At 48.4% G+C, this 27759-nt stretch overlaps 2 protein-coding genes across 6 annotated transcripts in view; one reads left to right on the top strand and one right to left on the bottom strand.

Annotated features, from left to right (window-relative positions):
• Nucleotides 1-22118, bottom strand: part of LOC141100165 (uncharacterized) — a 51398-nt gene extending 29280 nt beyond the window's left edge. For 2 of the 4 annotated variants that reach the window (XM_073588441.1, XM_073588442.1), the window contains exons 1-5: nt 21907-22118; nt 6349-6497; nt 6128-6263; nt 5942-6039; nt 4519-4636 (exon numbers count right to left, since the gene is read on the bottom strand). In XM_073588441.1, the coding sequence (XP_073444542.1) occupies nt 4519-4636; nt 5942-6039; nt 6128-6173 (262 nt within the window). In that variant the 5' untranslated portion in view covers nt 6174-6263; nt 6349-6497; nt 21907-22118. Of the gene's footprint in view, nt 1-4518; nt 4637-5941; nt 6040-6127; nt 6264-6348; nt 6498-21906 lie in introns of those variants that run through there. The other 2 variants (XM_073588443.1, XM_073588444.1) reach the window with 1 other exon arrangement.
• Nucleotides 22119-22295: 177 nt separating this feature from the next.
• LOC141100168 (uncharacterized) overlaps nt 22296-27759 on the top strand; it is a 38008-nt gene continuing 32544 nt past the window's right edge. For both annotated transcript variants that reach the window (XM_073588449.1, XM_073588448.1), the window contains exon 1: nt 22296-22566. The gene's annotated coding sequence lies outside the window, so the exon portion shown is untranslated. The remainder of the gene's footprint in view (nt 22567-27759) is intronic.

The following is a 27759-nucleotide window of genomic DNA, read 5'->3' as shown; positions in this document are numbered from 1 at the left end:
TTCTAGTCTTGTATTCCAATCATGTGTATTGTCCCACCAAGTTTCAGTGATTCCAATGACATATTTCTTTTCCTGTGTTATTAGTTCCAATTCTCCTTGTTTGTTGCCCATGCTTTGTGCATTAGTATAGAAACATTTTAGTTTGTGATTGGTTTCTCTTTCTTCAAATGTTTTTATTAATTAGATTCTTTCGTCTTTGTTCTTCCTTTCCACTTCTAATAGCAGAGTTCTCAGTAGCATTTGTCAGGTGTATGGCTTTTTCTGGCTTTTTGCTTCCCTTCCCACATTGTTCTAGTTTAAAGCTCTCGTTACAAGTGTAGCAAGGCGACTTCCAAATACATGTTTTCCAGTCTTCGTAAGGTGCACCCCATCTCTAGCAAGTAGTCCATCGTAAAGGTAATTCACTCCGTGATCCATAAATCCAAATCGTTGCTGACGGCACCATAGACGTAGCCAGTTGTTCACCTGCAGAATCTTATTCCACCTCCTTGTTCCATGGCCATCGACTGGGAGGATGGAAGAGAAGACCACCTGCGCTCCCAGTTCTTTCACTTTCTTGCCTAAGTCTTCAAAGTCTCTGCAGATGGTTTCCAGGTTGTTTCTTGAGGTGTCATTTGTCCCCACATGTAGTAGCAGGAATGGGTAGTCATCTGTAGGTCTGAAGAGTCCTGATATCCTGTCAGACACATCTTTAATTTTTGCACCTGGAAGACAGCACATTTCTCTTGAAGTTATATCCGGTCTGCAGATAGTGGCCTCTGTTCCTCTCAACAGGGAATCCCCCATGACCACCACTCTCCGTTTTCTTCTTCACAACATTTTTCTTTCTCCATCCAGGAGGACTCTGAAGGCGTACAAGGTTGCTGTTTGTGCGCAAAGTCTTATCCTGATGTATTTCTTCATCATTTTCCTGCGTGAGAGCCTGGTACTGGTTTCTGAGCAGTATGGGTGCTGACTGCCTCCTGATCCTCCTGCTTCTCTGGGTCACATGTCTCCATTCCTCTGTTTCTTCAGGAGCACTTCGAATTTCTTCTCTTTCTGTAACATGAAGAGATAATTCCGCTGTGTCTAAGAACTCTTCACCTTCCTTAATGATCTTCAACTTAGCTAACCTCTCTTCGAGATTTTGCAACTTTTCCTCCAACAGGGACACAAGCTTGCATTTGTGGCATGTGAAGTTTGGCTTTTCCACTGGTAAGTCTGTGAACATGTAGCAAGAAATGCAGCTCACCAAATGGCTCCTGGCCTCTTCCATATTGAGATTTCTTAAAAACGATGATGAGCCAAAATTCGCGCGCCGTTGAGCTCGCAGAGACTCTTCACTTATCCCAGAAGGCACTGGGAATATGCAAATGATCTCCTCAAGACTCTTCCCCTGGTTTTAGACCATTCTTCTTTGGCAAACTGCTCCAGGTCCCTGATATTTGAAGAGTGCCAACTCCAAACTGCCATTTTTAGATCTCTCCACAGGTGTTCTATGGGATTCAGGTCTGGACTCATTACTGGCCACCTTAGAAGTCTCCAGTGCCTTCTCTCAAACCATTTTCTAGTGCTTTTTGAAGTGTGTTTTGGGTCACTGTCCTGCTGGAAGACCCATGACCTCTGAGGGAGACCCAGCTTTCTCACACTGGGCCCTACATTATACTGCAACATTTGTTGGTAGTCTTCAGACTTCATATGCCATGCACACGGTCAAGCGGTCCAGTGCCAGAGGCAGCAAAGCAACCCGAAAACATCAGGGAACCTCCGCCATGTTTGACTGTAGGGACCGTGTTTTTTTTCTTTGAATGCCTCTTTTTTTCTCCTGTAAACTCTATGTTGATGCCTTTGCCCAAAAAGCTCTACTTTTGTCTCATCTGACCAGAGAACATTCTTCCAAAACGTTTTAGGCTTTTTCAGGTAAGTTTTGGCAAACTCCAGCCTGGCTTTGTTATGTCTCGGGGTAAGAAGTGGGGTCTTCCTGGGTCTCCTACCATACAGTCCCTTTTCATTCAGACGCCGACGGATAGTATGGGTTGACACGGTTGTACCCTCGGACTGCAGGGCAGCTTGAACTTGTTTGGATGTTAGTCGAGGTTCTTTATCCAACATGCGCACAATCTTGCGATGAAATCTCTTGTCAACTTTTCTTTTCCATCCACATCTAGGGAGGTTAGCCACAGTGCCATGGGCTTTAAACTTCTTGAGGACACTGCACACGGTAGACACAGGAACATTCAGGTATTTGGAGATGGACTTGTAGCCTTGAGATTGCTCATGCTTCCTCACAATTTGGTTTCTCAAGTCCTCAGACAGTTCTTTGGTCTTCTTTCTTTTCTCCATGCTCAATGTGGTACACACAAGGACACAGGACAGAGGTTGAGTCAACTTTAATCCATGTCAACTGGCTGCAAGTGTGATTTAGTTATTGCCAACACCTGTTAGGTGCCACAGGAAAGTTACAGGTGCTGTTAATTACACAAATTAGAGAAGCATCACATGATTTTTTGAACAGTGCCAATACTTTTGTCCACCCTCTTTTTTACGTTTGGTGTGGAATTATATCCAATTTGGCTTTAGGACAATTCTTTGTGTTTTTTCATTTAAGACAAATTAAATGAAGATAATAACAAAGAATTTGTGTTTGCAATAATTTTCAGGAAGAAACTGATTATTATCTGACAAAATTGCAGGGGTGTCAATACTTTTGGCCACAACTGTAGGAGTCGGAGTCGTGGAGTCGGTGTAAGGGAAATTGAGTTGTCGGAGTCGCAGGTTTGGCTTACCGACTTCACAGCCCTGCTCGGTGTTGCCCATTTGTTGTAGTCCTCAATTCTGAGAAATACAAGAAGATACTTTTCGATCATGTAATAACATCAAGGCGCTGTCTGATTTGCTCCAAATTTATTCTACAGCAGGACAACATCCACAAACATACAGCCACAATGTCATCAACAAATATTTTCAGTGTAAAAAAAGAACAAGGAGTACTGGAAACGATATGGCATGCACAGAGCGCTCATCTCAACATCGAGTTTGTCTGGAATTCCATGAAGAGAAAAGGATTTGCCAAAGCCTAAATCTACAGAAGAGTGGTGGTCAGTTCTACCAGATGTTTGGAACAACTTTCCTGACGAATAAAAAAAAAAAAAAAAAATGCTTTGATGCTCATTTAAAGACACACAGAGGTCACACCAAATGTTGATTTGAATTTCTCCTTCACTTAGCATTTTATTCTTGAAAGCATTCTTCACTTGACACATCACTTCCTACACCTGTGTAAAGCTTTTGCAAAGAACAGTGTCACTAGGTTCTGAGAGCATACGATTTACATTTTATCATTGATGTAGCTGTAGGAGGGCTTCTTATTTGCAGGGCAAGTCTTTCATTTTTCAACCTTAGATATCCATAAATTAAGTTGTGTGTAATAATGAGAAACACAATGTTGGTGGGAGAAGATGGGGGTTAATCCTGTGTTGCCTATTTGGGTGGAGGATGGACCAATGAAAGAAAAAAAAAAAAAAAAAAAAAAAAAAAGCAGTGTATCAACGCATTTCAAAGTAGATACACCATCTTCCTTAGGACAAAACCACAAGAGGTTTAATACGGGACAACCCCTTTACTATTGAGGACATATGCCAGCCTAATGATTGTAAAAAGGACAGTCAACATTTGTCAACCAAAAGGAGCCGTATGGATGTTTGATGTATATGCCAGGAGCAAACATAGTGCTCTAAGGCCTCTTTCACACTTCAGTTTTTTTGCATCAGTCAAAATCCGCCAAAAGGACGGATGGCGGATCCGTTTTAGTACTGATGACAACGGATGCCACCCGTCCGTTTTTTGACGGATCCGACAAATGAAGAATTTTAAAGGAGAGAAAGAAAGAAAGAAAGAAAGAAAGAGAAAGAGAAAGAAAGAAAAAGAAAGAGAAAGAGAAAGAAAGAAAGAAAAAGAGAAAGAGAAAGAGAAAGAGAAAGAGAAAGAGAAAGAGAAAGAGAAAGAGAAAGAGAAAGAGAAAGAGAAAGAGAAAGAGAAAGAGAAAGAAAGAAATTTTTTTTGTCCGGCACCCAGAAAGAATTTCGGGTTAAATCAGTGTCTGGAGGATCCGCCAGAGAAATCTTTGAGGATGGTGACGACAGCAACTTTTGGCGGATCCGCAAAAAAAACGGATGCAATGGACGGCAAACTGTCACAATCCGCCAATAATGAAAGTCAATGGGGAAAAAAACGGATCCTCAAAAGAAAATTGCGGATCTGTTTTTTTCAAAACCTGGCGGATTGTGACTGATTGTAAAAAACTGAAGTGTGAAAGAGGCCTTACACGAAGTGAGCAGTCTTATGCCCATGTTCATCTAATGTCATTATTAGAGGGAACTGTTATGTTGGAGGTGACAGGAGCCTTCATCACCTACAACAGGCAAACTATAGATTTTTTTTTTTTTTTTTGCAGAGAGGATACTGGAAATGGGAAAAAAAATGTTCTAAAGAACGAACACAACAACTGACTTTCCTCTGTATGTAGTGGTTACAATTCACCTGGACTTATATCTTCAGGAGTTTCCTCTTCCTTACAACAGGGTTCGGCCACAACAGATGTCTCATCCTTTCCCACTATAGCGTCACACTGGTCAGCAAGCAAGCCTTTTCCCTGATTCTTGCGTGGATGGATTAATAAAGAGGATATTGTGAGAAAGAAGGATAAGGTTACAAAATAAATCAGAACAATAATTCATGGTCAGATTAGGTAATGCCCAACTACACAAGAATTGTAACAAGCAGTTTCGTGGATATGTACAGTCCAAACTGCTGTGAAAAATGGTAGTTAGGGAGGTGGATTGTCCCACAGAAAAGGCATGCTAAGAAAAGTAATGTCTCAGAAAATCTCGTTAGATAAATGATGTCTTTATAAAGTCCAAAAAAGAGAAACAGATTCGGCACTGCTGCACCACCGTGGTCTCTTAAACAAATCTAAAGAGACCCTTCATACACTACATGAACGCCACATACCCCAAGGAACGGGTGCTCAATCCTGAAGAAATATAACAAAATCCAATAGCACAATGAAAGAAAAAAGGATGACACTCACCGTTACCAAAAGGATAAAAATGCATGGGCTCAGGAGCAATGCAAAGAGTGCTGACGATGGCCGTTTCGCGCTCCTGCCCTTCAACAGGTCCTACTGGCAAGCGGCAGGAGAAAGGTGCCTATAACCACACACCTGTGGAGCACCGCCTCCTGACAGCCGACATTAATTCTTACTTACCAGAGTGAATGCATAGAACATTAAAATCAACATATGCACAAACAGTTAAAAACAAAAGCAAAACTTATAAATCTTGAAGAGCACAAATTACAGTAAATTCTGAGAAAAATGGACATGTCCACCCTTTCATTCAAGCCCAACGCACCTGTGGCATTGGATCGCAGTATCCATCTAGCTTCTCTTTGCAGAAGGAGCCTGCAATGATTACCTCCCTGACTGGGAGGATTAACCCTTTCAAAACCCCCAAACCGCAGCGATTCTGCCTTACCACCAAGGAATTCTCTAATGTGGCTGCTCAAACGGCAGACTCCTTTGCCAGATGAAATGGAATGAAAATGCTCTCTAAACCTAACGTAAAGGGGACGAATTGTTTTACCTATATAGAAAAAAACCACACGGACAGAAAAGAATATATACTACAAATGAGGTTTTGCAAGAAATAAACTGACGAATTTCATGCTGAATAGGACCAACCTTTATAGAATTGCCAACAACGGCCGTCGTTCGCACTCTTTGCATTGCTCCCGAGCCCATGCATTTTTATCCATGAAATAAAGACTTCTACTTTTGGTAACGGTGAGTGCCATCCTTTTTTCTTTCATTGTGCTAAATTATGTCTTTTTAAACTGCTGGTCTACATAAAGGCTTCTCTCTAAATTGGCAATTTTTGGGGGGAGAGTTTATATGTATATCTACCTGATTATCCTTTGTGGCATAATAATCTTCATTGCCACAGTCTTGGGAATCCAGAGGACTGGGAGATCTCATTGGTGGATTTTCCCCACTAGGTTCATCTGTAAGAAACACACACTGCGACTGAACACATTGTTTACATGTGATCAGCAGACGGGTATTTAGCGGACCCCAAAAATACTCTTCTACCATGAACATCTTCAGGTAATAAGGCGGGCTGGTGGTCCTCCATCATAACGTCCTTGTACAGATCCTTGTGTTCTTCTACATACTCCCACTCCTCCACGTAGAAATGGACAGTGACATCCTGACACCTTATAGGAACCTGACACACAATGATACAGTCATCACCCAGACACATCATCCCTTGTGTTACTGTATAATGTCCCACTATTCTCAGCAGCGCTCACCTCTGCAGTCACTGATCTTGTTGGTGAGGTCTAGGATCTTCTGGTCATTGTATCTCTCTTAAGCAGAGCTTGTGTGATTTGGCTCTGGCTCCCTGGTTCACAGGGATGGTTGCACACTCTCTGGAGGCCTTCTTTACTACTTTGGTACCCTGTGTATAAAAAGAGACTCTAATAAACACAAATTCCCATAATCTCTGTGGTCCTGCTGTATTACATAGTGCAGTGCTCAAGTCACAATTCCTAGCACCCGTCATCTTTCCGAGTAACAGGTAGGTAATCTCTAGGGTTAGGTTACAGATATAATTAGTCATCTTCATTCTGAGAGTTATGCACTGTCAGGCTCGGGTGTTGGAGGAACATTTTGTAAATACTGTAATATGGGTAGAACCAATTTATTACAGAAATGTATTATTCCAGGAATTGAATAAAATCTGCCTGTGTAGATAGAATATAATGCCATATCTATCTAGCCACGGGCCAAGCAGTTTTAATAGCAGCTTGGTCCTTATATATGCTTACAGGTACAACAGGTCGTAAGTGCAGTCATCGTCATGACCTAGTGAAGGGATTTTGTAAAGCAGACAATAATGCATCCCACCCCTCCTCACAGTATTTTATTACAATTTAGTGGTTAAAACAATATTCCCCTAAAAGTGGGGAACAGGTTGATTTTTATAACTGTTTTTGCACCCCAGGGCATCTCAACTTTTCTTGGTGGGTCATCCCAAGCTCCACATACAGGACCCCGAGTAGGCTGCTTATCAGAAGTGAGCTCAGAAGAACATTGGTCATGACTCTTGACATGGCCTGGGACTCGTCTGCCAACATTTTGAAACAAGTGTTCATCATAGGAGCTTACCAATGCACATGCCTGACCTTTCCCAAACAGCTGACACCAGAACCCATAGACCAACGTCAACCCTCAAACATTCATTTAACTAGATAACATTATATGGAATAGCAAAATATATGATGTACACTGTCCATACAGAGGCCAATATTTTTAACTCTTTTGGCCTTCGCTTGCTGAACACTGTAGAAATGTTTAGAGTGTACATCAGGAGTTTTCCCCGGAATATCCTGAAAAGAGCAAAAAATGCTATGTAAACTAATGGGTTGGCATGACAACCTCTGTGATTGCCAATCAGCTACAAGTGCCGTCCGGTGGCCGTCTTTAATAGCAGATGATAATTTCAGTGTGTTTTGTTTTATTTCAAATAATATATAACTACAGGATTAGTAATGAACAGGTGCCTTATAGACACTTCTCCATTACTAAGTATATAATATAACTATAGGATTAGTAATGGACAGGTGTCTTATAGACACTTCTCCATTACTAAGCAGTGGGCTTGATGTCACTTGACAATACAAAGGTGACATCAACCCCACAAATATGAACCCCTATTGCCACCGCTACATGGCAAGTGGGAAGAGTTTGGCAAAGCGCCAGAATTGACGCATCTAATAGATGCAACTTTTCTGGGCAGCTGCAAGCTGCTATTTCTAGGCTGGAGGGGGGCAATATCCATGGCCCCTTACCGGCCTGAGAACACCAGCCCCCAGTTGTCTGCTTTAGCAAGGTTGTATGGCAAAAATGGGGGGCACTATATTCTTGATAACCAGCCTTGCAAACGCTGACAGCTGAGGGTTGTAGTCCGCAGCTGTCAGTTTTGCTGGTTATCACAAAATACAGGGGAACCCATGCCGTTCTTTTAATTTATAGTGCAGGCTGATGAATGCTCCCATCAGTCACGGCCTGCTCTCACTGCTATTAGCGGCTGCAGGTGTAGGCTGATGTGAGTAGTAGTCCCATCAATTTCTGCCTGCTCTCAGTGTTATAAGTTGAATATAACTCAACATTCTTCCCTGCTTGTGCTGATTGCAGGATGAGCAGTGTAGAATGTTGACAGCCGTCTTCAGCACCTGGCGCTGGGGAACAGTGTGAACTGTACTGCTGCTTTCCAGGCGACAGTACGTGTCACACTGATGACACACAAGTGTTATCCGTGTGCGGGACGTTTTGCGGCCTTGCTATTTAAAAAAAAAAAAGGACATGTTAGCATATTTTGCCTGTGGACACAGGGTCCATTGACACACAATGACATGTGCACAGACCCATTCACTTGAGTGTGTCTACTTGTGCAAGTGTCTCCGGTACATGTGAAGACTGTCACTAGATTTACAGGGGACACTGCTTGTGAAAGAGGCCTAACATGGTAAACAAAAATCCCAAAAACAATTGTGAAATTGCACTTTTTTTTGCAATTTCAAGGCACTTGGAATTTGTTTTGGCGGAAGACAGCAGCAACACATACAGGGATTGCCTGTTTGTTTGACAATCCCCGCATGTGTTGTGGTTGTCTACTGACGCAAAACACGCAGCAACAGCAGGGACTCGAATATATTTTCTCAGCATGCAAAATACACTGGCATAACAAAAGGACATGATCGGATAACAAGTTATCCAAGCACATTTGCTCATCACTAGTGATGAAGCAATTCCATCAATTCAGCCACCTGTGTCCACTGACTTTTTTTTAGTGTTACCTGAGGGTTGGCATTGTCTACAAGAAAGAGTTTCCACACAAGCAACCGCTCAATCCACTTCCACGCTGAACTTTCCTCTACTCCTTTGGCATCAAAGACCACGCTCTATCCTGGATCTCCTCATACCATTCCAACCGCACATTCAGCGTCTCCCACACTACCTCCTCATCCCACCCTCTCTCTGTTGGAGTCCCCCAAGGCTCTGTTCTAGGACTCCTACTCTTCTTAATCTATACACTTGGCCTGGGGTATGTACATGCTCACTAGTGAGGCGGTGCTGTGGAGTCAGGGTATGTACACGCTCAGTAGTAAGGCAGTGCTGTGGGGTCGGGGAATGTACATGCTCAGTAGTGAGGCAGTGCTGTGGGGTCGGGGAATGTACATGCTCAGTAGTGAGGCAGTGCTGTGGGGTCAGGATATGTACATGCTCAGTAGCGAGGCAGTGCTGTGGGTCGGTGTATGTACATGCTCAGTAGTAAGGCAGTGCTGTAGGGTCAGGATATGTACATGCTCAGTAGTGAGGCAGTGCTGTGGGGTCAGAGTATGTACATGCTCAGTAGTGAGGCAGTGCTGTGGGGTCAGGGTATGTACATGCTCAGTAGTGAGGCAGTGCTGTGGGGTCAGGGTATGTACATACTCAATAGTGAGGCAGTGCTGTGGAGTCAGGGGAATGTACATGCTCACTAGTGAGGCAGTGCTGTGGGGTCGGGGTAAGTACATGCTCAGTAGTAAGGCGGTGCTGTAGGGTCGGGGCATATACATGCTCAGTAGTGAGGTAGTGCTGTGGGAATGGGGTATGTACATGCTCAGTAGTGAGGCAGTGCTGTGAGATTGGGGCATGTACATGCTCAATAGTAAGGCAGGTCTGTGGGGTCAGGGTATGTAAATGCTCAATAGAGAGGCAGTGCTGTGGGGTCAGGGTATGTACATTCTCAGTAGTGAGGCAGTGCTGTGGGGTCAGGGTATGTACATGCTCAGTAGTGAGGCAGTGCTGTGAGGTCGGGGTATGTACATGCTCAGTAGTGAGGCAGTGCTGTGGGGTCGGGGTATGTACATGCTCAGTAGTGAGGCAGTGCTGTGGGGTCGGGGTATGTACATGCTCAGTAGTGAGGCAGTGCTGTGGGGTCGGGGTATGTACATGTTCAGTAGTGAGGCAGTGCTGTGGGGTCGGGGTATGTACATGTTCAGTAGTGAGGCAGTGCTGTGGGGTCCGGGTATGTACATGCTCAGTAGTGATGTAGTGCTGTGGAGTCGGGGTATATACATGTTCAGTAGTGACCAGTGCTGTGGAGTCAGGGTATGTACATGCTCAGTAGTGAGGCAGTGCTGTGGAGTCAGGGTATGTACATGCTCAGTAGTGAGGCAGTGCTGTGGGGTCGGGGTATGTACATGCTCAGTAGTGAGGCAGCGCTGTGGAGTCGGGGTATGTACATGCTCAGTAGTGAGACAGTGCTGTGGGGTCCGGGTATGTACATGCTCAGTAGTGAGGCAGTGTTGTGGGGTCCGGGTATGTACATGCTCAGTAGTGAGGCAGTGCTGTGGAGTCGGGGTATGTACATGCTGAGTAGTGAGGTAGTGCTGTGGGGTCAGGGCATGTACATGCTCAGTAATGAGGCACTGCTGTGGGGTCGGGGCATGTACATGCTCAGTAATGAGGCAGTTCTGTGGGGTCAGGGCATGTACATGCTCAGTAGTGAGGCAGTGCTGTGGGAACGGGGTATGTACATGCTCAGTAGCGAGGCAGTGCTGTGGGGTCGGGTTATGTACATGCTCTTTAGTGAGGCAGTGCTGTGGGGTCGGGGTATGTACATGCTCAGTAGCGAGGCAGTGCTGTGGGGTCGGGTTATGTACATGCTCTTTAGTGAGGCAGGGCTGTGGAGTCGGGGTATATACAGTTAGGTCCATATATATTTAGACAGAGAAAACATTTTTCTAATTTTGGTTCTAGACATCACCACAATGAATTTTAAACAAAACAATTCAGATGCAGTTGAAGTTCAGACTTTCAGCTTTCATTTGAAGGTATCCACATTAAAATTGGATGAAGGGTTTAGGAGTTTCAGCTCCTTACCATGTGCCACCCTGTTTTTAAAGGGAGCAAAAGTAATTGGACAATTGACTCCAAGGCTATTTCATGGACAGGTGTGGGCAATCCCTTCGTTATGTCATTCTCAATGAAGCAGATAAAAGGCCTGGAGTTGATTTGAGGTGTGATGCTTGCATTTGGAAGGTTTTGCTGTGAAGGAAACAAGCGGTCAAAGGAGCTCTCCATGCAGGTGAAACAATCCATCCTTAAGCTGCAAAAACAGAAAAAACCCATCCGAGAAATTGCTACAACATTAGGAGTGGCAAAATCTACAGTTTGGTACATCCTGAGAAAGAAAGAAAGCACTGGTGAACTCATCAATGCAAAAAGACCTGGGCGCCCACGGAAGACAACAGTGGTGGATAATCGCAGAATAGTCTTCATGGTGAAGAGAAACCCCTTCACAACAGCCAACCAAGTGAACAACACTCTCCAGGAGGTAGGCGTATCAATATCCAAATCTACCATAAAGAGAAGACTGCATGAAAGTAAATACAGAGGGTTCACTGCACGGTGCAAGCCACTCATAAGCATCAAGAATAAACAGGCTAGACTGGACTTTGCTAAAAAACATCTAAAAAAGCCAGCACAGTTCTGGAAGAACATTCTTTGGACAGATGAAACCAAGATCAACCTCTACTAGAATGATGGAAAGAGAAAAGTATGGCGAAGGCGTGGTACAGCTCATGATCCAAAGCATACCACATCATCTGTAAAACACGGCGGAGGTAGTGTGATGGCTTGGTCATGCATGGCTGCCAGTGGCACTGGGTCACTAGTGTTTATTGATGATGTGACACAGGACAGTAGCAGCCGAATGAATTCTGAGGTATTCAGAGCCATACGGTGTGCTCAGATCCAGCCAAATGCAGCCAAACTGATTGGTCGTTGTTTCATACTACAGATGGACAATGACCCAAAACAAAGTCAAAGCAACCCAGGAGTTTATTAAAGCAAAGAAGTGGAAAATTCTTGAATGGCCAAGTCAGTCACCTGATCTCCACCCAATTGAGCATGCAGTTCACTTGTTAAAGACTAAGCTTCAGACAGAAAGGCCCACAAACAAACAGCAACTGAAAACCACCGCAGTGAAGGCCTGGCAGAGCATCAAAAAGGAGGAAACACAGCGTCTGGTGATGTCCATGAGTTCAAGACTTCACGCAGTCATTGCCAACAAAGGGTTTTCAACCAAGTACTAGAAATGAACAATTTACAATTATTTAATCTGTCCAATTACTTTTGGTCCCTTTAAAAACAGGGTGGCACATGTTAAGGAGCTGAAACTCCTAAACCCTTCATTCAATTTTAATGTGGATACCCTCAAATGAAAGCTGAAAGTCTGAACTTCAACTGCATCTGAATTGTTTTGTTTAAAATTCATTGTGGTAATGTCTAGAACCAAAATTAGAAAAATGTCTGTCCAAATATATATGGACCTAACTGTACATGCTCAGTAGTGAGGCAGTGCTGTGGAGTCGGGTTATGTACATGTTCAGTAGTGAGGCAGTGCTGTGGGGTCGGGTTATGTACATGCTCTTTAGTGAGGCAGGGCTGTGGAGTCGGGTTATGTACATGCTCTTTAGTGAGGCAGGGCTGTGGAGTCGGGTTATGTACATGCTTAGTAGTGAGGCAGTGCTGTGGGGTCGGGGAATGTACATGCTCAGTAGTGAGGCAGTGCTGTGGGGTCGGGGTATGTACATGCTCAGTAGTGAGGCAGTGCTGTGGGATCGGGTTATGTACATGCTCAGTAGTGAGGCAGTGCTGTGGGATCGGGTTATGTACATGCTCTTTAGTGAGGCAGGGCTGTGGAGTCGGGTTATGTACATGCTTAGTAGTGAGGCTGTGCTGTGGGGTCGGGGAATGTACATGCTCAGTAGTGAGGCGGTGCTGTGGGGTCGAGGTATGTACATGCTCACTAGTAGGGCAGTGCTGTGGGGTCGGGGTATGTACATGCTCAGTAGTGAGGCAGTGCTGTGGGGTCGGAGTATGTACATGCTCAGTAGTGAGGCAGTGCTGTGGGGTCGGGGTATGTACATGCTCAGTAGTGAGGCGGTGCTGTGGGGTCGGGGTATGTACATGCTCAGTAGTAGGGCAGTGCTGTGGGGTCGGGGTATGTACATGCTCAGTAGTAGGGCAGTGCTGTGGGGTCGGGGTATGTACATGCTCAGTAGTGAGGCAGTGCTGTGGAGTCGGAGTATGTACATGCTCAGTAGTGAGGCAGTGCTGTGGGGTCGGGGTATGTACATGCTCAGTAGTGAGGCAGTGCTGTGGAGTCGGGGTATATACATGCTCAGTAGTGAGGCAGTGCTGTGGAGTCAGGAAAATTGAGGAGTTAGAGGTTTGGCTTTCCACAGCGCTGATGCATACTTCACCTTAGCTGGTAATCCAGTGGGACGGTTTGCATGCAACTTTAAAGAGCAGCGCAGAACGACTGTCCAAACTAAGTACAGGAGCTCAGCGCACTATGGCCAAAGATTTAAGTGCAGCTTCCACCTACTTGTTTTCCCTCCTTCTCCGCCCTATTCTTCTTCTATATCAAGCCAGAGCTGTCAAAGGGCAGAGATAAAAGGAAAACAAGTAGTTTAGAAGCTGCATTTATATGCTTGGCAGCACCAAGGATGCGTCGAGTGCCTGAGCAGTCATTCTGTGCTGAGAGTCCCATCCAAGCAATGGTCAGCTGAATTGTTCAGAATCATCCATATCAGATGTCATATTTTTGTGGCCAGCTCAACAAGGAAGCATTGGGTGAAACTGTGCATTTGAGGGTCTTTGGCTTGAGCCCTTATTCTTCGTACAACATTCCCTTCCTGTGCGCTTACACAGGATGTGAAAGACTATGAACATTTCTAACAGTAAATCCTATTTCCTTGCTTCCAACAGCAGCACAAGTAATCCATGTAAAAACAGGAAACGGGAACTTCTGAAAACCAACAAGTGTGATCCAGTGAAAACATTCATCACCCCTTTGCTGTGACTTAGAAGTAGGCACATGAGGCCGAACCACAACTTCCATACTGTTACATGCAGCGGTAGTGCAGACGTCCAACTGGAGCTCAGTATGTATTCCCCATCACAGTGACTGTATGGTGGGAACACAGGTTGTGCATCATTCATCCCACACCACTGCGAGCAGTGGATTTTCACTGGAAAACCAGATATATAAGCAGTAATGAAATTTTAGAATGAAGAAATTGGCTTTTGGGGAGCAAGACTGGTTGGGGGACACTTGTGATTCATCAGAATGGGGGTTAGAGAAATCCATCTGGAGACATTCCTTGCAGAAAACACATCAAGAATTGACTTTACACTTCTATCAGCAGAAATACCGTAAATCAATTTTAAGAAAACTATAAATAAAAACACACTGTGGGAGGCGTATTGGTGTGAACACACCCTTAGCATTGTTTCTAATGGGACTGATCCACAGTCCGCAAACGATGTGAAAAGTGGAAAACTGACCCAATATGCTCTAGAACAGGGGTCCTCAAACTACAGCCCTTGGGCCACATGCGGCCTGCCGATGACTTATCTGGCCCCCTGGGCTCGGCCTACATTGAACTTCTCTGCAGTTCAATGCCGGCGGGCCCTGTAATCGCGGGCGGAACAACGAGGCGCCGAGGAAAGGCATTGCGCAGCCTTCCATATGCAGCACAGTGCACACAGACAAGATTGTCATCACGCCGGATGTGTGGCCTGATGACGTCACGTTGGCTGTGCCTGTGCTGGAAGAAGACTGAGACCAGCAGGCGCCTCTTCAGAACAGCGGGGGACATAGGCGAGTACTGCTTTATTTTTTTTTTTTTTAAATTATTATTTATTTATTTATTTTTTTTAAAGCTGGGTCCTATGGGGGACCTATGCTGTCTATTGGGGACCTATGCTGCCTATTTTGGACATTTACCTGTCTATTGGGGACCTATGCTGCCTATTGGGGACATTTACCTGCCTATTAGGGACCAATGCTGCCTATTGGAGACATTTACCTGCCTATTGGAGACTCTCACACCACACCAGTCTGAGCCTGAGGTTAAAGTGGAGTTCCACCAATTTGGGCACTGGTGAGGTTGCATTGATGGGCACTGATCAGACAGCATTGATGGGCAGTGCAGTCTGTATGTCTCTGTATGGGCAATTTTATTGCTGGTATATTGTTTTTGTAGTGCTGTATACATATTGGTATTTTACTAATAGCAATTTGGAATTCCTAGGAAACAATGATATCAAGAAAGAGTACAATTGTTTCACTTGTTACGACTAGCAGTGACAAATATGGAACCGAACATTGACCATCTCATTAGCCAAAAGCAGGCCCATAGTTCCCATTGAAATACCGGTAAATTTGTTGATTTAGCTTTACTTGTTCTTTATTTTAAATATTGTATTTACTCCGGTTTTGTTTTCTTACTTCAAAAGAAGATATGTGCAGTGTGCATAGGAATTTGTTCACCTTTTTTTAAACTATATTCCGGCCCTCCAATGGTCAGAGGGACCGTGAACTGGCCCTGTTTAAAAAGTTTGAGGACCCCTGCTCTAGAATCTAGATCATAGGGTCTTTTCTGTAGGTAATTAAAGGGGTTGTCCACTGTTAGAGACACCCAGCTCCATCACTCCATTTATAATGAAAAAATGTGTACCCACCTGCCACTGTTGCACTGATGTCAACGCCGATGTTCCTGGTCAACTAACACAATAAGGTCACGTAACCACCAGTAACAGCAGCGTCGACATCACAAGAATGGCGGGAGGTGAGTATAAGGGATTGAGCTGTGGACAACCCCATTATTAAGCAAGGTATGGCAAGTAATGGGTCAACTCAGGGGGTATTCCCATGTCAAACACTTTATCTCCAGAGGATAAAGGGCCCACAGCCCCTGGTCCGCTGAAGTGAGCCCCAGCATCCATACACAGCCCCCGGTCCGCTGATGAGGGGAGCCCCAGCATCCATACACAGCCCCCATCCACCTGACGAAGGGAGCCCCAGCACCCATACACAGCCCTCGGTCCGCCTGATGAGGGGAGCCCCAGCATCCATACACAGCCCCCGTCCACATGATGAGGGGAGCCCCAGCATCCATACACAGCCCCCGTCCACATGATGAGGGGAGCCTCAGCATCCATACACAGCCCCTGGTCCACCTGACAAGGGGAGCCCCAACATCCATACACAGCCCCCGGTCCGCTGATGAGGGGAGCCCCAGCACCCATACACAGCCCCTGGTCCAACTGATACGGGGAGTCCCAGCATCCATACACAGCCCCCGGTCCGCCTGATGAGGGGAGCCCCAGCATCCATGCACAGCCCCCGGTCTGCTGATGAAGGGATCCCTAGCATCCATGCACAGCCCCGGTCCGCTGATGAGGGGAGCGCCAGCATCCATGCACAGCCGCCAGTCTGCTGATGAGGGGAGCCCCAGCACCCATACACAGCCCCCATCCACCTGATGAGGGGAGCCCCAGCACCCATACACAGCCTCCGTTCTACCTGATGAGGGGAGGCCCAGCATCCATGCACAGCCCCCGGTCCGCTGATGAGGGGATCCCCAGCATCTATGCACAGCCCCCGGTCCGCTGATGAAGGGAGCCCCAGCACTCATACACAGCCCCCGTCCACCTGATGAGGGGAGCCCCAGCATCCATGCACAGCCCGCAGTCCACCTGATGAGGGCTGCTGAGCGGAGATGGAAAAGAGATTCCACTCCAATGAGGACTTCATCGCATTCAAACAGTCCCTCACTACTTTCAAGGCCACACTGCAGCAAAACAAACCTACTTCTCATCTCTCATATCCTCCCTGTCTCATAACCCTAAACAGTTATTCAACACCTTCAATTCTCCCCTCCGCCACCCAGTACCTCCTCACTCCCCAGTCATCTCAGCTAAAGACTTTGCCTCATTTTTCAATCAGAAGATTGATAACATCAGACACAGTTTTGGTCGACAACCCCCAGAGCCCTTCCTCCTAACTGCCCTGCCCTCCTCCAAAATCAACTTCTCCACCATTATAGAAGATCAACTCTCCACTCTACTCTCAAGATCACATCTCACTACCTGTGCTCTTGACCCGATCCCATCCCACTTCATCCCAAACCTCACCACAGTCTTCATCCCAACCCTAACCCATTTCTTCAACCTATCGCTAACGACTGGTGTTTTCCCCTCAAGCTTTAAACATGCCTTAAACACACCTATCCTCAAAAAGCCCTCTCTTGACCCATCCTCTGTATCTAGCTATCGCCCTATATCACTTCTCCCCTATGCCTCAAAACTACTGGAACAACACATCCATCTTGAACTGTCCTCCCACCTCTCTTTTTGCTCCCTCCTTGACAGCTTACAATCTGGCTTCCGGCCACATCACTCCACTGAAACTGCCCTAAGGTCACCAATGATCTATTAACCGCCAAGGCAAAGTGACACTACTCTGTCCTCCTCCTTTGACACAATGGACCATTCCCTATTACTACAGACCCTCTCATCTCTTGGTATCACAGACTTGGCCCTATCTTGGCTCGCATCATACTTAACAGACCGGACATTCAGCGTCTCCCACTCGCACACCACCTCCTCACCCCGCCCCCTATCCGTCAGAGTCCCGCAAGGTTCAGTCATAAGGCCCCTGCTCTTCTACATTTACACCTTCGGCCTCGGACAGCTCATAGAATCTCACGGCTTTCAGTATCACCTTTATGCTGATGACACACAGATCTACATCTCTGGACCAGATATCACCTCCCTACTAAACAGAATCCCTCAATGTATGTCTGCTATTGCATCCTTCTTCTCTGCTAGATTTCTAAAACTTAATATGGACAAAACAGAATTCATCATCTTTCCCCCATCTCACACGATCCCCCCAATGGACCTATCCATTAAAGTAAACGGCTGCCCACTCTCTCCAGTCCCACAAGCTCTCTGCCTCTGCGTTATCCTTGACACTGATCTCTCTTTCAAACCACATATCCAAACCCTTTCCACTTCCTGCCGACTTCAACTCAAAAACATTTCACGGATCCGTACATTCCTCAACCAAGAATCTGCAAAAACCCTAGTCCATGCCCTCATCATCTCCCGCCTTGACTACTGCAACCTGCTGCTCTGTGGCCTCCCCTCTAAGGCTGAGTTCACACGTGGATTTTTTTCGGTTTTAACGGCGCGATTTTGTGCGAAAACGCAAAAAATAAGCATCCCATGCATTCCTATGGGATTCCGCAATGCTGTGCTAATGCTGCGGTTTTTACCGTGGCGGAATCGCTTCGCGGTAAAAAACGCAGCATGCTCATTAATTTCGCAGAATTGCGGTGATCCCGCACCCCTAGGAATGCATTGTTCTGCTTACTTTCCGCATGTGGCTGTGCACACCATGCGAAAAGTAAGTAGAATATTTGCGGATGGTACCCACGGTCCGGAGGAGAGGAGACTGTCCTCTGGGCTTTGGGTACCATATCCCTGTAAAAAATAGAATTTAAAATAAAAAAATATTGTTATTCTAACCTTCCGACATCCCGCGCAGCCTTCCCGCCTCTCTCCACGGTCCCGGTCCCAGTAAACCTTTGCGAGCGATGACGTCCGTTCTTGCGGGATCGCGAACTCTCGCGGTCATCGCGAATGACTGAGACGTCGCGATCCCGCGAGAACAGTCGTCATTGAGGTAAATGTCGCAAAGGATTACTGGGACCGTGAGCGTGGAGAGAGGCGGGAAGGCTGCGCGGGACGTCGGAAGGTGAGAATAACAAATATTTTTTTTTTACATTCTATCTTTTACTATTGAGGCCGCATAGGCGGCCTCAATAGTAAAAAGTTGGTCACACTCGTCAAACACTATGTTTGACGAGTGTGACCAACCTATCAGTTCTCCAAGCGATGCTCCAGATTGCTTGGAAAACGCTAGCAATTCCGCAAGCTAATTACGCTTGCAAAATGCTAGTTTTTCCGTGGGAAAATCGCAGGAATTTAAAATGCGATTTTTCACGCGGAATGGAATTCCGGAATTCTCGCGGTAATTTCCTCGAGAGTTCCGCTACATGTGAACCCAGCCTAATACTCTCGCACCCCTCCAATATATTCTAAACTCTGCTGCCCGGCTAATCCCCGGCCTCTCCCCTCTGTCAATCCCTGCACTGGCTCCCCATTACCCAAAGACTCCAGTTCAAAACCCTAACCATGACATACAAAGCTATCCACAAGCTGTGTCCTCCATACATCTGTGACCTCGTCTCCCGGTACTTACCTGCACGCAACCTCCGATCCTCACAAGATCTCACTCTCTACTCCCCTCTTATCTCCTCTTTCCACAATCGCATACAGGATTTCCCCGTGCATCCCCCCTACTCTGGAACTCTCTACCACAACATATCAGACTCTCGCCTATCATGGAAACATTCAAAAAGAACCTGAAGACATACCTCTTCCGACAAGCCTACAACCTGCAGTAACCACCCATCCTCCATTCCGCTGCACGACCCGCTCTACCCTCGCCTACTGTATCCTCACCCATCCCTTGTAGATTGTGAGCCCTCGTGGGCAGGGTCCTCTCTCCTCCTGGACCAGTCGTGACTTGTATTGTTTAAGATTACTGTACTTATATTTATTATGTATACCCCTCCTCACATATAAAGTGCCATGGGATAAATGGTGCTATAATAATAATAATAATAAATAATAATAATGAGGGGAGCCCCGGCACCCATACACAGCCCCCCGGTCCGCCTGATGAGGGGAGCCCCGGCACCCATACACAGCCCCCCCGGTCCGCCTGATGAGGGGAGCCCCGGCACCCATACACAGCCCCCCGGTCCGCCTGATGAGGGGAGCCCCGGCACCCATACACAGCCCCCCGGTCCGCCTGATGAGGGGAGCCCCGGCACCCATACACAGCCCCCCGGTCCGCCTGATGAGGGGAGCCCCGGCACCCATACACAGCCCCCCGGTCCGCCTGATGAGGGGAGCCCCGGCACCCATACACAGCCCCCCGGTCCGCCTGATGAGGGGAGCCCCGGCACCCATACACAGCCCCCCGGTCCGCCTGATGAGGGGAGCCCCGGCACCCATACACAGCCCCCCGGTCCGCCTGATGAGGGGAGCCCCGGCACCCATACACAGCCCCCCGGTCCGCCTGATGAGGGGAGCCCCGGCACCCATACACAGCCCCCCGGTCCGCCTGATGAGGGGAGCCCCGGCACCCATACACAGCCCCCCGGTCCGCCTGATGAGGGGAGCCCCGGCACCCATACACAGCCCCCCGGTCCGCCTGATGAGGGGAGCCCCGGCACCCATACACAGCCCCCCGGTCCGCCTGATGAGGGGAGCCCCGGCACCCATACACAGCCCCCCGGTCCGCCTGATGAGGGGAGCCCCGGCACCCATACACAGCCCCCCGGTCCGCCTGATGAGGGGAGCCCCGGCACCCATACACAGCCCCCCGGTCCGCCTGATGAGGGGAGCCCCGGCACCCATACACAGCCCCCCGGTCCGCCTGATGAGGGGAGCCCCGGCACCCATACACAGCCCCCCGGTCCGCCTGATGAGGGGAGCCCCGGCACCCATACACAGCCCCCCGGTCCGCCTGATGAGGGGAGCCCCGGCACCCATACACAGCCCCCCGGTCCGCCTGATGAGGGGAGCCCCGGCACCCATACACAGCCCCCCGGTCCGCCTGATGAGGGGAGCCCCGGCACCCATACACAGCCCCCCGGTCCGCCTGATGAGGGGAGCCCCGGCACCCATACACAGCCCCCCGGTCCGCCTGATGAGGGGAGCCCCGGCACCCATACACAGCCCCCCGGTCCGCCTGATGAGGGGAGCCCCGGCACCCATACACAGCCCCCCGGTCCGCCTGATGAGGGGAGCCCCGGCACCCATACACAGCCCCCCGGTCCGCCTGATGAGGGGAGCCCCGGCACCCATACACAGCCCCCCGGTCCGCCTGATGAGGGGAGCCCCGGCACCCATACACAGCCCCCCGGTCCGCCTGATGAGGGGAGCCCCGGCACCCATACACAGCCCCCCGGTCCGCCTGATGAGGGGAGCCCCGGCACCCATACACAGCCCCCCGGTCCGCCTGATGAGGGGAGCCCCGGCACCCATACACAGCCCCCCGGTCCGCCCGATGAGGGGAGCCCCGGCACCCATACACAGCCCCCGGTCCGCCTGATGAGGGGAGCCCCGGCACCCATACACAGCCCCCGGACCGCCTGATGAGGGGAGCCCCGGCACCCATACACAGCCCCCGGCCCGCCTGATGAGGGGAGCCCCAGCACCCATACACAGTCCCCTGTCCACCTGATGAGGGGAGCTCCAGCATCCATGTACAGCCCCCGGTCCGCCTGATGAGGTGAGCCCCAGCACCCATACACAGCCCCCGGTCCGCCTGATGAGGGGAGCCCCAGCACCCATACACAGCCCCCGGTCCGCCTGATGAGGTGAGTCCCAGCACCCATACACAGTCCCCTGTCCACCTGATGAGGGGAGCCCCAGCACCCATACACAGCCCCCTGTCCACCTGATGAGGGCAGCCCCAGCATCCATGCACAGCCCCCGAACCGCCTGATGAGGTGAGCCCCAGCACCCATACACAGTCCCCTGTCCACCTGATGAGGGGAGCCCCAGCACCCATACACAGCCCCCTGTCCACCTGATGAGGGCAGCCCCAGCATCCATGCACAGCCCCCGAACCGCCTGATGAGGTGAGCCCCAGCACCCATACACAGTCCCCTGTCCACCTGATGAGGGGAGCCCCAGCACCCATACACAGCCCCCTCAGCTACCTGGGGTTCTGCCCATAAGAATGCAGGGCAGGCTGGCGGGGACTATGTATAATGATACCGTGAGGACAAACACTGCCCGTATACCTCCGCACTGCAGGGGAAGGAAACAAACAATATCTAACAGACAAAGAAGTGCTGGCAAGCAGCGGCCACACGTACCCCGAGCCTGTCCTCAGCGCTTCACCAGGAGCCCCGGATCTCAACCCGGAAATCAGGGCAACGGCTTAAGGATGTTGATGATGTCACGACCACGTGATCAGTCGGAGGCCCGTGGCCTGGTTGTGGGGCGTGTCTCTGTCTCATCTTGGATGCACATAGAACACAATAGTCGCAAGGGCCATAACGACTAGACTGGAATTGTCAATAAAGCTCCTCAGGACGACGTTACCACAGCAAATGCTCGGCCTGCGTTCCAAGCCTCCTCCTGAGAGTACAGCCGTGACGTGTCACTTCATTGGTATTATTGGGAATGGTAGTTCATGATGTCTCCTAAGTGCTGATTTCTATGTATAAGTGGACTATATTTCCCGGCATGCGCGGTGCTTTCAGGCTTCCTCCTTTCTCACTAGCAGAACTTTGTGGTGCAATGCACTGCGGGAGTTGTAGTCCATACATAATGACAACTTGATACGATCAGATTAGTGGAGAAGTACCAATCGGAGTGTGATGTATGACCTGTCTGCGGCGCTGCTGTTAGGTGCTGAGGGCGCTTCCCGCTGGTTCGGTGTTCACACTCCTCAGTTATTACCGCAGGGAAGATGGCGAAGGATGTGCTGAATGACCGGCTCTAGCCTCCCCCTATAACGTTACATACCGAAGGTAACTGCGGACACCATGTTTATGGCCCATGTGTGAACGGAGCTCATGATTCCTGTCTGCAGCCTCCCCCCATGGAGGCCCATCATAGTACGATCCTTCTAGTCTTGTGCCCGGCCCATTAGGTGTACTGCAGGGAGTAGAGTTGAGCGACTTTTGTTTTTTTAGGGTCGAGTTTCGTTTCGTGAAACCCGACTTTTCCAAAAGTCGGGTCGAGCAAGATCGTCCGATTATAGGGAAAAGTCGGGGTCGTCCCGAAACACGAAACCCAATGTAAGTCAATGGGGAATAAAAGTCGGCAGTGAGAGGAGGACAGGAAACACACCTACAGTGCCCATTTGAATGCCAAAACCATCAATTCTTCTTACTTAAGCTTGTCAACCTTAATTAACTTCATAATACAAGTTACGCACTGAAAAATGGGGGTTATTTGGCTAAAGTTGTGGGGGGGTAGGGCTGGCTCCAGGTTTTCATGTGCCCTGGGCGAAAGAGCGCCCCTTTAACACATACCACAACTCATCATGCTCCGATACGGCAGAGAAATAGCGGTATAGTACAATGAAAAATACCTCACTTTTTACATCTCATGACGAGGCCCATCTATTTCTCCATACAGAATCATTGGTCCCATATAATGTTTGAAACAGTATATGATGAGCTCCACATAATGCTACAGTATATGTTGGTCCCCATGGATGAAGCTCCACTGTCTTATGGGCCCAAATAATGCTTCAAACATAATGGGCCCCATTTCTAATGCTCTAGTGTATAATGGGCCCTGTAAATGCTGCTCCAGTGTCTGATGTCCACCTTTGGAATGTTCCAGTGTATGGTGGGCCCCATCTATCATTCTCCAGAGTATAGTGCTCCCCAAAAATTGCTGTCCCAACATTGAAAACAATCAAATAAGTCTCCTCGCTAGGGAATCCCTGTACTAGTCTGGACTCCTTGTCGTCCCCATCTTCCATCTCACTGCACAGTATTTCACCATTGCAAGTGCTGTGATCCTGAGCAAGCAGGGGGGGCCCACTCGTTGGCGACGGCACTGGCACAGGGCCTCTGATAGTACGGTGGTGTGTCTGATGGCGGGTGGGCCGAACCTGCACTTTCATCTGCAGCTTCCTCTTTGTCACCGTGTAAGATGGAACTGTATATGGGAAGGGTAACCTGAGTTTCATCAGGGTCAGATTCAGGCCGTGTAGAGTGCGAGGGGAATGTAGTGGTCTGGGTCAATGTACCAGCAGATTCATCGAGCAGTGGCTGGGCATCAGTGCACTTGTGTCGCCCCCAGGAGTACGGTCGCCACAGTGGCATTACCTTCTTCCTAGGGAGTGTGATGTCATGCTTGGGAGCAACGAAGGATCTCTCTAGCAGGTTAACTGATTGGGCGGCATTATTCCCACGAGTCATGACCCTCCAAACAGCGTTCATGAAGGCAAAGTGTTTGTTTTACGTGGGCAGTATGGTTGCAAAGCTGAACCTTAAAGGAATGTCCAGAAGGGCACCACCAGGAGTGGAGCCTACGGTTAAATTCGACTCCACCTGGGAAACCTCAACCATGCCAGCTACAGAACAGATGCACACATTGCAAGCTTAATTCCGTTAACGAACGAGACTCCGTCATGCCCCGCGGTCCGAGTCCGGCTTACTAGAGGGACACGCGAGGCTCTGGCACGTGAGATTGGCCAATAACTGGTGTGTCATGCCCTTACATGTCCGTGGCTGCATGTGCGCTACACTGAAAAGGCCAGCGTTTGTCGCTTACAGGTGCAGATAACCCGCTGAACAACGTTAGTGATGGGGATCACTGATTACAATTATTACCCACGAACAATGATTTCCCAGTAAGTGCAGGTCAACTGCAGTTCCGGAATTAGGCCTAACCGTCATTCCTGAAAAAATGAAAAACTTACGTGTGCAAACCACAGGTGCTGTAGCTTGCTTAACAGCTCGCCAGCCGTTCTCACGCCCAGTATGGATTACACGTGATTGCACAAAGGTGAGAAAGGGTACCGTATCCCCAGATAACATGTATGGATAGCGTACACATTCAAAATATATGTCTCAGGAGGCAGGCTCAGACGGTGTTAGGCCCAGTATGGATTGCACGTGATTGCAAAAAGGTTAGAAAGGGTACCGTTTCCCCGGATAACATGTATGGATAGCGTACACATTCAAAATATATGTCTATACATCAGGAGGCAGGCTCAGACGGTGTTAGGCCCAGTATGGATTGCACGTGATTGCACAAAGGTTAGAAAGGGTACCGTTTCCCCGGATAACATGTATGGATAGCGTACACATTCAAAATATATGTCTCAGGAGGCAGGCTCAGACGGTGTTAGGCCCAGTATGGATTGCACGTGATTGCACAAAGGTTAGAAAGGGTACCGTTTCCCCGGATAACATGTATGGATAGCGTACACATTCAAAATATATGTCTCAGGAGGCAGGCTCAGACGGTGTTAGGCCCAGTATGGATTGCACGTGATTGCACAAAGGTTAGAAAGGGTACCGTTTCCCCGGATAACATGTATGGATAGCGTACACATTCAAAATATATGTCTCAGGAGGCAGGCTCAGACGGTGTTAGGCCCAGTATGGATTGCACGTGATTGCACAAAGGTTAGAAAGGGTACCGTATCCCCGGATAACATGTATGGATAGCGTACACATTCAAAATATATGTCTCAGGAGGCAGGCTCAGACGGTGTTAGGCCCAGTATGGATTGCACGTGATTGCACAAAGGTTAGAAAGGGTACCGTTTCCCCGGATAACATGTATGGATAGCGTACACATTCAAAATATATGTCTCAGGAGGCAGGCTCAGACGGTGTTAGGCCCAGTATGGATTGCACGTGATTGCACAAAGGTTAGAAAGGGTACCGTTTCCCCGGATAACATGTATGGATAGCGTACACATTCAAAATATATGTCTCAGGAGGCAGGCTCAGACGGTGTTAGGCCCAGTATGGATTGCACGTGATTGCACAAAGGTTAGAAAGGGTACCGTATCCCCGGATAACATGTATGGATAGCGTACACATTCAAAATATATGTCTATACATCAGGAGGCAGGCTCAGACGGTGTTAGGCCCAGTATGGAATGCACGTGATTGCACAAAGGTTAGAAAGGGTACCGTATCCCCAGATAACATGTATGGATAGCGTACACATTCAAAATATATGTCTATACAGCATGAGGCAGGCTCAGACGGTGTCAGGCACAGTATGGATTGCACGTGATTGCACAAAGGTTAGAAAGGGTACCGTATCCCCGGATAACATGTTTGGATAGCGTACACATTCAAAATATATGTCTATACATCAGGAGGCAGGCTCAGACGGTGTTAGGCCCAGTATGGATTGCATGTGATTGCACAAAGGTTAGAAAGGGTACCGTATCCCCAGATAACATGTATGGATAGCGTACACATTCAAAATATATGTCTCAGGAGGCAGGCTCAGACGGTGTTAGGCCCAGTATGGATTGCACGTGATTGCACAAAGGTTAGAAAGGGTACCGTATCCCCAGATAAACATGTATGGATAGCGTACACATTCAAAATATATGTCTCAGGAGGCAGGCTCAGACGGTGTTAGGCCCAGTATGGATTGCACGTGATTGCACAAAGGTTAGAAAGGGTACCGTATCCCCAGATAACATGTATGGATAGCGTACACATTCAAAATATATGTCTCAGGAGGCAGGCTCAGACGGTGTTAGGCCCAGTATGGATTGCACGTGATTGCACAAAGGTTAGAAAGGGTACCGTATCCCCAGATAACATGTATGGATAGCGTACTCATTCAAAATATATGTCTCAGGAGGCAGGCTCAGACGGTGTTAGGCCCAGTATGGATTGCACGTGATTGCACAAAGGTTAGAAAGGGTACCGTATCCCCGGATAACATGTATGGATAGCGTACACATTCAAAATATATGTCTATACATCAGGAGGCAGGCTCAGACGGTGTTAGGCCCAGTATGGATTGCATGTGATTGCACAAAGGTTAGAAAGGGTACCGTATCCCCAGATAACATGTATGGATAGCGTACACATTCAAAATATATGTCTCAGGAGGCAGGCTCAGACGGTTTTAGGCCCAGTATGGATTGCACGTGATTGCACAAAGGTTAGAAAGGGTACCGTATCCCCAGATAACATGTATGGATAGCGTACACATTCAAAATATATGTCTCAGGAGGCAGGCTCAGACGGTGTTAGGCCCAGTATGGATTGCACGTGATTGCACAAAGGTTAGAAAGGGTACCGTATCCCCGGATAACATGTATGGATAGCGTACACATTCAAAATATATGTCTATACATCAGGAGGCAGGCTCAGACGGTGTTAGGCCCAGTATGGATTGCATGTGATTGCACAAAGGTTAGAAAGGGTACCGTATCCCCAGATAACATGTATGGATAGCGTACACATTCAAAATATATGTCTCAGGAGGCAGGCTCAGACGGTGTTAGGCCCAGTATGGATTGCACGTGATTGCACAAAGGTTAGAAAGGGTACCGTATCCCCGGATAACATGTATGGATAGCGTACACATTCAAAATATATGTCTATACATCAGGAGGCAGGCTCAGACGGTGTTAGGCCCAGTATGGATTGCATGTGATTGCACAAAGGTTAGAAAGGGTACCGTATCCCCAGATAACATGTATGGATAGCGTACACATTCAAAATATATGTCTATACATCAGGAGGCAGGCTCAGACGGTGTCAGGCACAGTATGGATTTGACGGCCCAGATTACACAGCGGAGGAGCAGGGAGAGGTAAAGATTGCAAATGCTGGGGCCCTGCCCAAGCAAGGGGGGCCCACTCGTGGGCGTCGGTACTGGCACTGGGCCCCTCATAGTACAGCGGTGTGTCTGACGGCGGGTGTGCACCACCACCGTCAGAGACACTTGATTGCACTATGAGGGACCCTGTGCCAGTGCCCGCGCCCAAGAGTCGGCCTACCCACCTGTCCAGGGCAACGGCACTCGCACGATGTCGTGCGCTAGGTGGTGACCCCGGCCATGGGGGGGGAGGCAGCACAGTTAGGGAGTTTTAGAAAGTGGCATATGTTGATGTTGGACATTCAGCTGATGCAAAAGGCGAAATAGGTGAAGTCCCAGGAAGAGGTGGACCAAAGCAAGCCATTTTTCTGTCACCCTATGTGTCATCAGGGGAA

The sequence above is a fragment of the Dendrobates tinctorius genome, unplaced genomic scaffold (genome assembly GCF_039654945.1).
Source record: "Dendrobates tinctorius isolate UK_male_01 unplaced genomic scaffold, ASM3965494v1 ptg000103l, whole genome shotgun sequence".
Classification (NCBI taxonomy): Eukaryota; Metazoa; Chordata; class Amphibia; order Anura; family Dendrobatidae; genus Dendrobates; species Dendrobates tinctorius.
Note: the sequence above shows the minus strand (reverse complement) of the source record. Positions and strands in the feature narration are given on the sequence as shown.